Raw genomic sequence first — 17,180 nt, 5'->3', positions numbered from 1 at the left:
ATGGCCGTGACCCCTCAGTGGTGGTTTCCTCGGCGCTCTCCTCAGGATGTCGTCTCTTGGGTGATGGTGGCGAGAGAGATACCACCCTGGAGAGCCCAGCCCAACCAATGGATATGTGGTCAGTGAAAGGGGAGGATCCTTTTACCTGACATGAACAACTCATTTAGACTGGTCATCTGGTGAAGGGGCAGTGGATCCTCACCTTTGCAGCACAGGGCAACCATGTTGTCGGTGATTGCTCTCTCCATGAACAACACCACCATCTCCAGGGCCTGTTCCTCAGAGGGTGAGAACTCGGATCTCTGGTACTCCACTGCCAGTCTTGGCCTTTTTCCGCTTGTTATGAGCTATCTTTTCCTTCGGGGACAAAGAAAGGGCACTGTGAGCCACACTCTTCATGGGTCAAAGGATCTATAGCAGGTGGCATGTGTGGGCACCGCACTTCGACAAGAAGGGGATGTGCGGGTGGGCGCGGAGGAACAAGCAGCTCCGTAGAGGTCGTTGATCTTCTGCCCTCAGACAGCCATTGCCACTACCTCTCAGGCGATCTCGGGGTTAATAGATTGTCCCGTCTCTCATCAATGGCTTCGAGAAGCCTGGCTAGGGCGTTACGCCAAGTGTGGAGTAGGTCTGTCCGCTGCCATGTCTCATCTCTTATCAAAGGCTTCGAGAGGCCTGGCCAGGTCGGTAATGCCAAAGTGAGGATCAGGTCTGGGTGCTGCCATGTTAGTGTGTTGACTGGGAGCGAGTGGTGAGGGGGCATTTAAAAGCAGCTCCCCCTCTTTAGCGGCGAGACGCTGAGGGGCACATCTAGCGAATCAGATGGCAAAACCGTCAGTAATAGAGAGGAGCTCGTCGTGGCTCATTCCCGGCACCAATTGCCATTAAATATGGGCCGCGATCTCACCAATGCAACTGCCAAGAAGCACACCTCCAATCGTGCCCAAAATGACAGTTAGGCACTTTTCCGTTGAATTGCATCCAACCAGGGGTCCTTTCAATGCAACATGACAAATAACATTAAACAAAGAGCTTACCTGAGAGTCCAGCAAACATTAGAGCTGTATAACCATGCTCATGTTCATTGCAATTCACATCAGCACCATGTTGCAGGAGCAGCTTGCACATCTCGGCTTTGCCTTTATATGCAGCATGCATCAAAGGAGTCATTCCATGCTGCAAAAAAACCCACAAAATAATAGTTGTAAACAAAAAGAACACAATCCACGACCACCCTTCAAAACAAAACTGCAGCCAACCAGCACAACTGTATAATAAGCACAACTGTTTTGAAGAGTTCTAGTAGAAAGACCCATACACCCATTATCCCTTCACTATGCTCACCAACTCCAGAGGCGCACTGTGCAACTTTAAAACCTTTTTCCAATTGTGGTTTCACCTCCACTCATTAAGTATCCATTCATTATCGCCCCCTCTCTGACACTTGTAAAGCACTACTGTTTTTCGCAATGTGCAATAGCCGATACAGTCAGTTATAATGCCTAGACAGGTTTTCACTGAAATCCCCATCAACAAAAGGCAACTTTGAAAAACATTCTCCTCTCTCCGATACACATCAGAACATTTTGAGAGAGAAATTATAATTTGAACAAATGACAGGTGTAAATAGAAAGCCTGATTAATTCTTTAGTGTTGAGATCATATTTTAATTTTGTGCAATGATGCTTGGAAAAGCTCCCATCCATCTAAATATACAGTGGTGTAGTCAGACAAGGTCAGCACGGATTTACGAAAGGAAAACCATGCTCGACAAATCTACTAGAATTCTTTGAAGATGTAACTAGTAGAGTTGACCAGGGAGAACTGGTGCATGCCTGAAATGGAACTGTTCTTCGTAGTGTTGGGTCATCGGTGAAGACAAGCCACTCCCCCTTTTTACATAACTCGCTGATGGATTCTGGCAAGTAGAGAGCTTAAATCATAGAATCCTTACAGTGCAGAAGATGATCTTTTAGCCCAACGAGGCTGCACCGACCCTTTGAAGAATGACCTGCTTATTCCTTGTTTGTTTTCTGTCTGTTAACGAACTTTCAATCAATGCCAGTATGTTATCCCCAATCCCTACTTTTATTTACTAACCTCTTGTGCGTTACCCTATTGAAAGCATTCTGAAAATCCAAATGCACCACAACCACTAGTTGATAGAATAGTTCATCTATTCTACTTGTTACATCCTAATAAAAACTCCAACAAGTTTGTCAAACATTATTTCACTGTCACAAATCCCTGCTGACTACCCATTTTCTAAGTGTCCAGTTATCCCATCCTTTATAATAGATTCTAGCATTTTCCCTACTGTTGATGTCAGGCTAACTGGTCTTTATAAACTGGATTGCTCTCTCACTCCTTTATTAAATCATGGGCCCACATTTGTCTTTGCTCCACTCTCTTTTTACATACCGATAGATGCTTTACAGTCCGTTTCTAAGGCCGGAATTCTGTGATCCCACCATGGTAACAACAGACGAGGGCTGCCAGGACTAGACGGTCCTGGTGGTGGGTAGGCTCCAGAAAATCCCGCCCAATGTTTGTCACTGAATTAACTTCATATGGGACCAATACAAGGAGTACAGTTCACACCTTAGCAGGACCAGGATGAATATCCAGTCAGGGAGATTTCCTAGTGCTGTTTGGGGGAGGCTGGAGGGGTTGTGTTTATATCACCGTGGCAGGAGAGTGGTTATCCTGAGAGATCTTCAGAAAGGAAACAAAGCTGGTAGTGGTAGGAAGGAAGAAAAGTGTAAGCAACATAATCTATTTTCCCTTTCTTGATCAGTTCTTTGAGCCTCCTATTAACAAATGCTGTAAATCCTCAGACTTCTTCCTTGTTTGGCAACATTATAAATCTCTTCCTTTGATCTAATTACTCTCATTAACCATAGTTTGATCACTTTTCCAGTTGGGGTTTTTTTGTGTCTTAAATTAATGTATTTTTGTTACATTAACTCTTTAAATAGCTATCTATCAGAATTTTTAATATAGTTTCACAGTCTAGCATAGCTAACTTTTCCCTGACACCTTAATTGTTCCCTTTGTTTAGATTTAAGATCCTAGTTTCAGATTGTGACCCGACTCACCTGATAAAGGAGCTGAGCTCTGAAAGCTAGTGACTCCAAACAAACCTGTTGGACTTTAACCTGGCGTTGTCAGACTTCTTACTGTGCCCACCCCAGTCCAACATTGCAATCTCCACATCATGGCTATATCACTTTCAAACCTAGTATAAAATTCCAGCATATTATGGTCACTCTTCCCTTAAGCGCCTTTCCAAATGCGATTATGAATGAGCCCTTTTTGATTGCTCAATAAGAGTTCTAAAATAGCCTGTTCTCTCGTCGATTCCACAAACACAGTTGTAAAAAAATTCTCATTTACATTCCAGGAATTTGCCCTCCTTGGCATTAGTAATAATTAGGATTACCAGTCTATCTGTAGATTTAAGTCCCTGTGATTATTGTATTGCCCTGTTACATGCACCTCTATTTCCTGATTAATACCATGCTCTATATTACCACTACTGTTTGGTGGCCGATAAACAATCTCCGCCAATGTTTGTTGCCCCTTGCAGTTTCTTAGCAGCACCTTACTAATGTATTGATATCATCCTCTATTAATAGCACTACTCCACCTCATTTGCCTTTTTGCCTATCCTTCCTAAATGTCATATGGCCTGGAATATTCAGTTCCCAGCCTTGGCCACTCTGTAGCCTCATCTCTGTAATGGTAATTAGATCTTAAAAAATTAAAATAAAACATTGGGGTTTCTGTCCAGTATCCTAGCCACTTTTGGCATCTGATCTGGGACCATAACAGAACAGACGGGTATTTCTGTGGCCATAGCTGGGACTCTAGGACTCCATGGTGATATGTTGCCTTCCTGGTGCCAGGACACTCTTATGGGGGAGAGTGAACAACCAGAGGTCGTGGTCGACATTAGTAACCAGTAACAATGACAAAGTTAGAAAGAGGGATGAGATCCTGAAAGCATATTTTAGTGAGCTAGGAAAGAGATCAAAAAGCAGGACATGAATGGCTGTGACCTCACTGTTTACTTTCATTTATTGCATCAATTCATTTACCTTGTTGTAAATGCTGCATACATCCAGATAGTGTCTTTAATTTTGTCTTTTAACATTTTCCCTTACTTTGCCCCTATCTGATGCTGCCTTTTGTTTCTACTTTTATTACCATTACTAGCCTTCTGATGCTGCCTTTTGTTTCTACTTTTATTACCATTACTAGCCTTGTTTCCTATCTGAATTCCCTCTCAGATACCCACTCTCCTACCAAGGTAATTTAACACCCCCTCCCCCACAAACAGCACTAGCAAACCCCCACCCAAACAGCACTAGCAAATCTGTCAGGAAATTGATCCTGGTCCTGCTAAAGTGTAAACTGTACTCCTTGTACTCCCATCTACCCCAGAACTGGTCACAATGCCTCAGCTATCTAAAGCCCTTCCTTCTGCACCATCTCTCCAGCCGCACATTCATTTGCTCTGCCCACCTTTCTCTGTACACACTAGCATGTGACAGTGAGGTCACAGCCATTTATGTCCTGCTTTTTGATCTCTTTCCTAGCTCACTAAAATATGCTTTCAGGACCTCATCCCTCTTTCTAACGTTGTCATTGTTACTCGTTACTAATGTCGACCACGACCTCTGGTTGTTCACTCTCCCCCATAAGAGTGTCCTGGCACCAGGAAGGCAACATATCACCATGGAGTCCCAGCTATGGCCACAGAAATACCCGTCTGTTCTGTTATGGTCCCAGATCAGATGCCAACAATGGCTAGGATACTGGACAGAAACCCCAATATTTTATTTTAATTTTTTAAGACTGAGAGGAAAGGACACCTCATTACTGGAGTGATTTCACTAAGAAATAGGAATGTGGTACATTAAATCAAACTTTATTACATACTAACATGGTATTAAAATGTCTTTAACATCAGACCAGAAAATAGCTTACAATTACCCCTTAAACAATGTAAATCAATACAGTAACCCTTTCTACTGCTATCTCTATTCCCACTCAAACAACAACAAACAAAAATCTCAGCTCTCAAACCACTGTTAAAATACACGTAGCACTGAGGAATACCTGAATTACAGAGATGTCTGGATATTCTACTTAAGAAAAGGAGATTTTTCGACACTGCTCTAAAGGAAAGACCTGAAACCTGGCAGAACCATGTATAAACGCTGGCTGTAATTCTCCAGAAGCTGCTCAAGTTTGTTTCCACTCGCCTTCCAAACACACTCTTCTGAACTGCTCGGAAAGAAACTGCTAATTTAGCTACAGGCATACCTTTTAATTGAATCGAGATGCTAGACTTCTACTCACATCTCCAGCTAACACTCAACTAAAACTGCTTTTCTACAAAATGCCCGATACCGTAGCTTCTCCTAGTAATTACATAATCTTCCCAAGCTGAAATCTAATTAACTCCACAGGGAACTCTCTAAATCCAAACAGCATTCCATTAGCCCAAGCTTTTTACGATGCTTTAATTGCACCCCTGGCTCCCTAAATCTTTCACCCCAGGATTCTTTAAAAATACTATTTAAACCCTTACCGCACCAAATACCTATAATATATCTGAAATTGCTACATTTCATCACAGTTCCCAGGACGGAAAACATATCACAATTACTCTTCCACTCTCCTTCCTCCCCCTAAGCAGCTGATGCCACACACTTGGCTTTGACTGCATTCCTCCGAGGAACCATCACCTTCACCAGTATCCAAAATGAAAATACAGTTAATTGGGGGGGGGGGGGGGGGGGGGGGGGGGAGGAGGAGAAGGGATTCGGGGGACTCCTGCACCACCTGCCTGGTCCTCTAACATGGTCTGGAGGTTGGTCACTCATTCCCTTTCTGCCTGCACCCTCTTAACAGTATTGTGACCAACTCCCTAAACATGCTATCCATATCGTCCTCAGCCTCTCCGAGGTGCTATAGCTGACTCCAGCCAGTGCTCGCGTTTTAAAACCTGGGCATAGGGTTTCTGCAGCTGGTGACACTATGCGCACATCTGGTCAACCAGGCAACAGGAAGCATCCACGACTTTGCACATACCGCAGGATGAACATTCCACATAGCTGAGCTGCCCTGCCATGCCTTAGCTTTACTTCATCATAAACTGGAGACCAGAAAGAGACAGTAGAATTACTCATCAAATTAGCTCTTTTCCCTGAACGAACGTCACTTTCTTTTCCTGACGTTATGATTCAAACTCTGCTTGCGCTCCACTCCCACTGGCTGGGAAGATGACCTTGTGTTTTACGTGGTATAATGCTCCGGTCTTATAAAATTATACACACACACATTTTCTAACTTACCATGAACAGCTCCTTGGGAGATTTACTAAAATATTAATGAGTGAACATCCTGTCCGTCACACTTCAGATACCCATCAGTTTTGATGGCAAGCCCTGCCTAAGACTAATTTCTGTCACACTTCAAAAAGCAAGAATAAAAGAAATCAAAGAACCGAGGGACACACCAGCAGACTGCATTCACAAATGTTTGCATTTCTTAAAGGACAAACAAAAGCCGTTTTCTGATCTCCAGCCTAAAGCAACTGAATAGCAATTAACCTTGAAATGAACCAGTGTTTACTTTTCAATTTGATTCTACACTTTTATGGAGGCGTATGTCTATAGTTTAGTACGGGAATGATAAAATGACTAGAAGAGTATATCAGAGGCTGTAAATTTTGTGCAAAACACTCCCGATTCCTGAAAGCCTCTCCCCAAGGCACAAGTCAGGACCGTAAGGGGATACTCTCCACTTGCCTGGATGAGTGCAGCTATAACATTCGAGGAGCTCAGCACCATCCAGGATAAAGCTGCCTGCATGATTAGCACCCCTTCCATCAGCATAAAAATTAATTCCCTCCATCACTGGCCCACAGTGGCAGCAGTGTGCATCAAGGACTACAGTCACATGGGAACACCACCACCTGCAGGTTCCCCACCCTAACTGGGAACCATATTGCCTCTCTTTCACAAGCGCTGGGTCAAAATCCAGAAATTCCCTTCGGAACAGCACGGAGAAGTGAATTTGTACCACAGTGGTTAAAAAGGGGCCACTCATCAGCAACCTTGAAACCAATAAAGGATGAGCAATACATGCTGGGCTAGCCAGCGACATCCACTTCCCACAATCGAATAAAGAAATCTTAAATGCAGCAGAGTTCTGAAAGTTATTAATTTATAAGTTGTTTTCTTTTGTATTATTCATAGCACATTGTACATGTTTGAGCATTGCGTTAAAGCTATAAATTTCTCTACACACTGAATAAACCCGTAGCTATACCTTTATCATCCTGAATAAGTTTACCCCTTTACTGATTGGGGAAGAGAAAATCTAGCCATCATTGTGTAATATTCAACATGAGGCAAAACACTAAAATTACTAATCCTCTTGCAACGCAAGAGTGCATTTTGGCTTTCTTCCTGGACGTGTTTCTCACACTGCTGCAGTATACGAAAAGCCTAAGCTGCTAAATTAATCTGCTTGCAGCTTTATCCTTTCGAGGCGTCATCAGATGGCTCACACTGACATCAGAACGTGCATATCTGTCAACTATAATGGTCTTTAGAAATTGGGACTGAAAACAAGGAAAATATCTGGATTATGTCCTTGGATCTCAGCAGAAGGGTGGCACGGTGACACAGTGGTTAGTACTGTTGCCTCATAGTGCCAGAGCCCGGGTTCAATTCTGACCTCTGGTGACTGTGAGGAGTCGCACTTCCTCCCCGTGTCTGTGTGGGTTTCCTCTGGATGCTCCGGTTCCCTCCCACAGTCCAAACATGTCCAGGTTAGATGGATTGGCGATGTTAAATTGCCTTGGTGACCAAAAGGTTAGCTGGGGTTACTGGGATGAGGTGGGGCATGGGTCTAGGTAAGGTGCTTCTTCCAAGGGTTGGTGCAGGCTCAATGGGCAGAATGGCCTCCTTCTTAGGGACTCAAAGAATAACATGTCTTTCATGGAATAAGAAATAAGGTGGTGCTTGTGGTTACTGGACCAGCAGCAGACAGCTAAATCGCTGGCTTTTAAAGCAGACCAAGCAGGCCAGCAGCACGGTTCGATTCCCGTACCAGCCTCCCCATACAGGCGCCGGAATGTGGCGACTAGGGGCTTTTCGCAGTAACTTCATTGAAGCCTACTCATGACAATAAGCGATTTTCATTTCATTTCATTACAGAAACATTTCTTCACTGGGCTCAGAGGGATTGTGGCCTTGAAAACCACATGTCACAATGCCAAATATAAAAGGGACTGCCGGGCTGCACTGTGGTGCAGTTGTTAGCACTGCTGCCTCACGCCACGAAGGGCCTGGGTTCGATCCCAGTGCAGTGGCTGTGTGGGTCTCATCCCCACAACACAAAGACGCTCAGGGTAGGTGAATTGGCCACGCTAAATTATCCTTTAATTGGAATAAAAAGAATTGGGTACTCAAAATTTATATTCAAAATATAAATAAAATGAACTGCAAAAAGGCCATGCTTAATACGTTTCCAATGGGAGTGAAAGGAGACGCAGTTTCAATAAAAACAAAAACGTTTATAAAAGGTGCTGAAATGTATGTGAAAAACTCAACCATAAAAAAAAAATCAGCAAGCTGAGTGAAGGTGGTGGAGAAATTGAAATAAGATAAAAGAGGCCTTTAAGTGTTCCTGTGATGTGGAGATGCTGGTGTTGGACACAGGAAGAAGTCTCACAATCCCAGGTTAAATCCAACAGGTTTATATGAAATCACAAGCTTTCGGAGCACTGCTCCTTCATCAGGTGAAGTGGACAAGGTTTCTGATGGACAAGGTTTCATGTCAGGAATGAAATGTGTTATAAAAATGTAAGTAATTCCAAAAAAACCTTTTCTGCAATGACTATATGAATAATGAAATGCTGATGAAAGTCAGTCGTTGAAATTCTACTGCCTGATACTTGAATTCTGAGTATCCACACCAGATGCTCCAGTATTGTATTCAGGTTATATTCTCAATACAGAACACTACTGAAAGGATTACTTAAAACCAAACTGTCAAGTGTCAGAAACATTTGGTTCTATTCTTTAAAAAAAAACTTTCTATTATGTTCCTTCAGGTCATTTATCTGGATCTGACATGTGATGCAAGTGGCGGATACAAAGGCTAGACAGATGGTCATCATCTGCACAAATGATTTTGAAAGTACTAGACAGTGTGGGCGTGCAATATTATCCATCCTGAAGTGACCTCAGGAAGGTGGTGGTATGATGCCTCGATGAACCATTGCCAATGACATTCTCAATGCTGTTGGTTGGGAACTCCAGGATTTGACGCAGTAACAGTATTGGAACAGCAATGTATGACCAGGTCAGGATGGTTTGTGACTAGAGGTGATGGTGTTCGACGGCAGCAGCTGCCCTTTGTTCTGGTAGCAGACGTGGGTTCAGGAGATGGTGTTGAAAAACTTTAGCAACTTGTTGACGTGCATACAGTAGATAGTACAATTAGCAACCACGGTACGTCAATGTTTGAGGGAGTCAATGCTTAAGCTAGTTGATGAGGTTGTTGCTTTTGTGAAGCATGAGCTACTGGAACTCACCAACATTGAAACTATACTTGCTGAGCAAAATATTTTTATGTATCCGATATCACAATCCACGATTTTGATGCAAAAACAATCTCATCTTAACCATTGTCAGAAATAAGCAACTTCATAAAACCGTAGACCGCTGTCATTTGTTACATTCATGGTATATGGATTTTTTGAAGATAACTGTGACACATTTACAATGGAATGTAGAAACTTCCAAATACGATCACAAGTACTGCTTGGTAAAACTGGGCCAGAATCCTGTTAGCTGCAGAGAATGTTGAAGAAAATAATTTTGTCTGGACAATATGAACTTCACCAGCAGGAAACATTCTTCATCTATTGGGTTGGATTTGTTTATTGTCACGTGTACCGAGGTACAGTGAAAGTATTTTTCTGCGAGCAGCTCAAACAGATCATTAAGTACATGAAAATAAAATAAAATAAAAAGAAAATACATAATAGGGCAACACAAGATACACAATGTAAATACATAGACACCGGCATCGGGTGAAGCATACAGGAAAGTAGTATTAATCAGGTCAGTCCGTAAGACTGTTTTTGCTACTTCCTCCAGCAAAGAACAAAAATGTCAGCTCAAGATGGATCACACATTCTTGATTTCTTATGGCTGATGGTCGATACCGAGAGGCTGATTTCCCTGGCTGGAGAATCTATAACAAGGGGGACACAGTTTCATGATAAGATGCCCATCATTGAAGACTGAGATGCGGTTAAATGTTTTCAACTCAGCGTTGTAAGTATTTGGAATTCTCTATCCCACAGGGTTTGTATGCTCCAGCACAGAGTATATTCAAGGCGGAGAGAGACAGATTTTTGGTCTCTCAGAGAACACAGTGAGATGGGGAGGAAAATGGATTTGATACTTAAAAATCTCCTATGAGCATACTGAGTGACGGAATCGGCTCAACAGTCTATAGTCTACTTCCTGCTAATATTTCTTGTTCTTATATAGATTTACAGCGACAGCAATATTACAAACAGTTAATTGCACAAGTAGAGGAGTGCATCACTGTGATGCCTCCTTTACATTTGCCAGTCAGGCCAAGAGACAATTGGTGTTACATGGTCTTTTCTGAGTGGGAACAGTTGAACACTGAAGAGTTTTTGATCCTCCATTTGTGTATCAAGTATCTGTATGGTTTGCACACATGCAGTTTAAAGTTGCCCAAGAGTTGTGGACGATCAATGCCAGGGATATTCTGAGCCAGATCTTTCACAAGGGGTGGAATTTTAGAACCCACCCACGGTGTGTTTTGCGGTGGTGGAGCCGTCTGCCATTGATTGGTGATCTTCTGGTTCTGCCACTATCAACGGGTACGCTTGCTGTTCACATCTTCTGCCGCTGAAGAAATTGCAGCGGGGTGTCGCTGTCAGAAGGACTGGAAGATCCCGCTGGTGGGAATGCCCGGAAAATTTGAGCCAAGGTATTTGTTTCTGACATCTTGTAAATTCTATTCGCCGTTCCAAGCTTCATCAGGGTTCAAGTCACATTTTTGAAGGTCAAGCACATGGGTCCAAAAGAGCTTGTATGACTTCAAGCAGTATCAAATTATACTTTGGAGGTCCCGGTGGATGGGGAAGGCGTGTCCTTTCCTCAATTTTCTGGAATTGTGGCTGTTCAGCATAGAGATTGACGAAACGTAGGACAAATCCAACCCGGCTAATTACTGCCCTGTCGGCCTTTATCATCAAGTAATGGAAAGAGACGTCAGCAATGATATCGGCAATTACTCTGCAATAACCTTCTCATTGACCTATTGACCTCATTGCAGCCTTAGTCCAACCATGGATAAGAAGAGAGAGTGACTGCCTTAGATATCAAGGCAGAATTTCACCTCATGTGGCATCAAGGAGCTCTCGCAAAACTGGAGTCAATGGGAATCAGGGGGGAAACTCACTGCTGGTTGGAGTCATACCTGGCACAAAGGATGATGGTTGTGGTTGTTGGAAATTAGTCATCTCAGCTCCAGGACATCACTGTTGGAGTTCCTTAGGGTCGTGTCCTTGGCCGAACCATGTTCAGCTGCTTTAGCAGGATTTATTCAGCGGGAAAGCTCGCTGATGATTGCATAAATGCTCAAACATCCCGGACTCATCAGGTACTGAAGCAGCCCATGCTCATATGCAGTAAGACCTGGACAACATTCTGGCTTGAACTGATAAGTGGGAAGAAACATCTGTGCCACACAAGTGCCAGGCACTGATCATCTTCAATGAGAGAGAATGCAACCATCACCCCTTGACATTCACAGGCATTACCATTACTGAATTACCCCATCAACATCTGGGGATTACTAGGGTGGCACGTTGACACAGTGATTAGCACTGCTGTCTCATGACACTGAGGATCCTGGTTTGATGCTGGCCCCGGGTCACTGTCCTTGTGGAGTTTGCACATTCTCCCCGTGTTTGCGTGGGACTCACTCCCACAACCCAAAGATGTGCAGCCTAGGTGGATTGGTCACGCTAAATTGCCCCTTAATTGGGAAAAAAAAAAAGAATTGGGTACTCTAAATTTACAAAAAAAACCTGTCGATTACCACTGATCAGTAACTGAACTGGACTAGGCATACAAATACTGTGGCTACAAGAGCAGGTCAGAGTCTGGGAATTCTGCGGCGACTAACACCCTGAAGCCTGTACACCATCTACAAGTCAGGAATGTGATGAAATACTCGCCACTTACCTGGATTAGTGCAGCTCCAATAGTCAAGTAGCTTGACACCATCCAGGGCAAAGCAGCCCTCCAGATTAGCACCCCATCCACCATCTTCAACATTCACTTCCTCCACCACTGAAGAAGTGGGAGCAGTGTGCATCATCTACAAGATGCACTGAAATAACTTACCAAAGCTCCTTTTAAAAGCACCTTCCAAACGTCAGACCTCTATCACTTTGAAGGACAAGGGCAGTAGATGCATGAGAACATCATCACCTGCAAGTTCCCTTCCAAGGCACACACTAGATTGACTTCACATAGTCATTCCTTTAGTCACTGGAGCAAAATCCTGGAACTCCCTCCCCAACAGAACTGTGGGTGTACCGATAGCTCATGGATTCCAGTGGCTCATCACCACCTTCAGATAGAGATGGGCAATAAAGCCCACATCCTGTGAAAGAACAAAAACAGGCAAATGGATGGAGGACTAAAGTGCAACCAGGATGTTCGGGTTGATTGGAGGGTTCACTGCAGTGTCCAGTTGCAAGTCGAGGGTGGCCACTTCTGGTCCATACCGGTCGGCACAGCACACAGGATCCATCGCTGATGTTTGAAGCACTGATGATGACAGATTTGCCAGTTGCTGGAGCAATTTGATCCTTGTTTTTTTGTTCTCGGCATTTACCTTCTACAGGTGACTGAGGAAGTTTAGTTGCAGTCTGGTTTGTGGTGAGATCGTGTTGTCGGAGATCACTTTCAGGGTGCTCACGAGTGTTCTCGTTATCAAGATAGAATGCAGTGACTTTTGTTTTGCGAGGGTTTGCCTTAAACTTCCATTTCCAGAAATATATCTGTGTTTAGGTTCCTTTCAAGGTTAACGTAATGTCCTTGATGTTGGTGGATTGCATTCCCAAGGCATGGTCATCTGCATACACAAACTTTAAATTCATCTATACATTAAATTTGGGTGTTCCTGATGAGGCAGACATTTATTACCCATCCCGAATGAGCCATCTTCCTGAATACAACAGAGTGGTTCCCACTTCAGGGGCTGGATTCTCCCCTACCCGGCGTGACGGAGGGTGCCGGCGTAGGGGAGTGGCGCCAACCACTCAGGGGTTGCGCCTCCCCAAAGGTGGGGAATTCTCCCCACCTTTGGGGGCCAGCCCCGCGCCGGAGCAGTTTGCACCAGAAGACTGGCGCAAGCACCCGGCGCAGTCGGAAGCGGGGCTGGCCGAAAGGCTTTCGGCGGTCGGCGCATGCGCCGGCAGTGACGTCAGCGGCAGCTGGCCGCTGACGTCACTGCCGGCGCATGCGCGATGCGGGGTTCTCCTCCGCGTCCGCCATGGCGGAGGCCGTGGCGGCGTGGAAGGAGAAAGAGTGCCCCCACGGCACTGCCCCGCGGAGTGAGCGGGGGGCCCCGATCGCGGGCCAGGCCTCCGTGGGGGCACCCCCCCGGGTCCGATCGCCCCCCGCCCCCCCAGGACCCCGGGGGCCTGCTCGCGCCGCTGAGCCCGCCGTTCCAGAGGTGGTTTAAACCTCGGCGGCGGGAGAAGGCCTCCCAGCGGCGGGACTTCGGCCCATCCAGGCCGGAGATTTGAGGTAAGTTTAAAAAAAATGAAATCCCGCCGGCGCCAGCTGTTTTCACAGGCTGCCGGCGGGATTTGCACAACGCCGGTTTATGACCGGCGGGAGAATTCAAAAACCTGCGGGAGCGGAAATAACGCCGCTTCCCGCCTATTCTCCGACCCTGCGTGGGGTCGGAGAATTTCGCCCCAGATGACAGAGGGCAGGCAAGAGACAACCAGCACTACAAAAGCAAAACATCTTGGATACTGGAAATCTGAACTGGAAGCAGAAAATGCTGGGAACACTCAGCACATCTTGTCGCCTCAGTGAGAACAGAGCTAACGTCTTGGCTAACGTTAGCTTGAATAACAGGCAGCACGGTAGCACGTGGATAGCACTGTGGCTTCACAGCGCCAGGGTCTCAGGTTCGATTCCCTGCCGGGTCAGTGTGTGGAATCTGCACGTTCTCTCCGTGTCTGCGTGGGTTTCCTCCGGGTGCTCCGGTTTCCTCCCACAGTCCAAAGATGTGCCGGTTAGGTGGATTGGCCATGATAAATTGCCTTTAGTGACCCAAAAAAGGTTAGGAGGGGTTATTAGGTTACGGGGATAGGGTGGAAGTGAGGGCTTAAGTGAGTCGGTGCAGACGCAATAGGCCGAATGGCCTCCTTCTGCACTGTATGTTCTATGTTCTAATGCTAATCCATGATCAGAGACAGGTCCATTGACTCAAAGACACAAATTCTGTTGCTCTCCATAGATGCTACCCAACCTGAGTGCTTACAGCATTTTCTGCTTTTATTTAAGAGTTAACCACGTTGATGCAGATCTGGAGCCACATCTTGATGAGATGGGGCAAGGACAGCAGATTTTCTTCCCCACTTGTGAACAAAATGGATTTTTACAGTAATCAAGTAGCTCCAAGGTCACAATGACCGATACTAGTTTTTTTTTTCAATTCTAGACTTTATTGAATTAGTTGAATTTAAATTTCCCAACTAGAACAAAGAAAAGTACAGCACAGGAACAGGCCCTTTGGCCCTCCAAGCCCACGCTGCCCATGCTGCCTGTCTGACCTATAATCTTCTACACTTCCGGGGTCCGTATCCCTCTATTCCCATCCTATTCATGTATTTGTCAAGATGCCCCTTAAACATCACTATCGTCCCTGCTTCCACCACCTCCTGCGGTAGCGAGTTCCAGGCACCCACTACCCTCTGTGTAAAAATAAAACTTGCCTCGTACATCTCCTTTAAACCTTGCCCCTGTCACCTTAAACCTATGCCCCCTAGTAATTGACCCCTCTACCCTGGGAAAAGGTGTCTGACTATCCACTCTGTCTATGCCCCTCATAAATTTGTAGACCTCTATCAGGTCGCCCCTCAACCTCCTTCATTCCAGTGAGAACAAACCAAGTTTATTCAACCTCTCCTCATAGCTAATGCCCTCCATACCAGACAACATCCTGGTAAATCTCTTCTGCACCCTCTCTAAAGCCTCCACATCCTTCTGGTAGTGTGGTGACCACTGTTGTAAGACATTTGAATTTGTGTCTCTGGATCATTAATCCAAGCCACTGGATTACTAGTCCAATAATATAATTATTTCTTAACACTGGCCATAGAACGTAGAGGATGATCCTTATAAAATTCAGCGCCAGTCCTTTAATCCAGACAATGTCGTAGGCCAATGACATGTCCACAAAGCCGGTGCTGGTCTTGGATTTCTTCTGGAAACCGGCCTCAATGTTAAGGGCCAAGATTTGCTCACAGCAACTGAGATTTGGCTGGAATCCAATCTGTTGTTTGGGGATTAATGACTTAATGGAAAGGATGATTCTCCAGAGGACAATCAGTGTCAGGTTATACCCTGGAGCGATATCGGCCGACAACTTCCCTGGTTAGGAAGCTGGCTTGTCCAGCTTGAGGATCGCAATAGCCATTTCCGCATGCTATGCATCTCGATTCCATCAATTCCGCTAGCCACTGGACTCTGGGGGAGTAGTTGAAGAAATTCTGGGGAAATGCCATCAAAGCCACCCGACTTCCCTTTGTTCATTGCGGATAAACTCTCCCTCCTCACAGGGATGACTTGATAGCACAGAAAGGGAGAATAATGCAGGTAGCAGCTGGATATCAAAAATGCTTTAAAAAGGCCTTATAACAAACTAGTTATCTTTCGAGACTTCTGCAATACGTGGAGCTCGTGTGTCTTATTCAAAGTACACAGAAAGTCCTATAAGTTCGGCAAACTTTAGCTTTTAAACCAAACTATTATGTTCAGCAAACACTGCTATTTATATTTTTTAAAACAACCCCTTAGAAATCCAGAATAGAGGGCTGCCATATCCAAATTAAAGCAAAAACAAATTCCAGTTAAGTTTCATAACCTCCGGTTGATTTAGGAATCTGAATATTTGGTGGTCAAGTCAGCTGGGACATGGAAATCAAGTGCCACATTCAAAAGTCTCCAAACCAAGCTACCAAGAAATCTCCACCTCCCTAAAGAATGTATTTACCAAATGAGAACACATCCAATTTATCCAAGTGTGGAGAGTTTAGGCACAGGATTCAGAGCTAATGCTCAAGAAATTCAGGGGCTACACAGAAGTGCCACTGTATACTTTAACCAGCTATGACCATATTGATTACCAAAGCAGATACATTTGCCAGTTTCCTACTGTTTATTCAGCTGGGTGTAACTCATCCACAGGGCTGTACCCTCCAAGGTTAAATGGAGCCAAGAATAAGAAACCTCACTGACAGATCCATCCCTCCAGGTTCCATAAGAAAACCAAACTGCCGAGGTAACATCAGTAATAATCTGAAATGTGGAAACTTCCGAACTCAAGTACTGGATTAGCAAGTTTTATCAGGTATGCTGTGCAGTGTTAGCTTGGTTTTGAACTTGATTTGTGAAGTGTACCAAAGAGTGCCTGCAAGAGCTGACACATGGACAGGCCTACATATTTAGTAAACTGAACCAAGGTTGCTCTAGTCGCACATGGTTTGGGTACACTGGTAGTAAACGTACACATGCATGAGTATAATGACTTGAAATGGATAAAAAGCCACAAGGCACTTCTCAAAACAGTATTAAGACAACAGGCACCGAATTAGGAAAGGAGAGATTAGATAGGATAACCCAAAGATTATTTGAAGAGATGGATCTTGATCCAGAAGGACTGAAAGTTCTGCCACAACAGTAACGGGTGTAATTTACTGAGCATTGATAGCATGTCGCATTAGCATTGATGGTCATTCAAGTCCAAACTCATTACGATTGGGTTGGGCAGAATATATATGGAGAGGATGTTTTCAC

General features: G+C 44.7%; 1 protein-coding gene across 1 annotated transcript in view; it reads right to left on the bottom strand.

Annotated features, from left to right (window-relative positions):
* ankmy2a (ankyrin repeat and MYND domain containing 2a) overlaps window positions 1–17,180 on the bottom strand; it is a 70,568-nt gene that overhangs the window by 22,238 nt on the left and 31,150 nt on the right. The window contains exon 3 of the mRNA XM_038797472.1: window positions 1,038–1,176. Coding sequence (XP_038653400.1) covers window positions 1,038–1,176 — 139 coding nt within the window. The remainder of the gene's footprint in view (window positions 1–1,037; window positions 1,177–17,180) is intronic.

The sequence above is a fragment of the Scyliorhinus canicula genome, chromosome 5 (genome assembly GCF_902713615.1).
Source record: "Scyliorhinus canicula chromosome 5, sScyCan1.1, whole genome shotgun sequence".
NCBI classification, from domain to species: Eukaryota; Metazoa; Chordata; class Chondrichthyes; order Carcharhiniformes; family Scyliorhinidae; genus Scyliorhinus; species Scyliorhinus canicula.
This window is presented reverse-complemented; position numbering and strand designations above follow the sequence as displayed.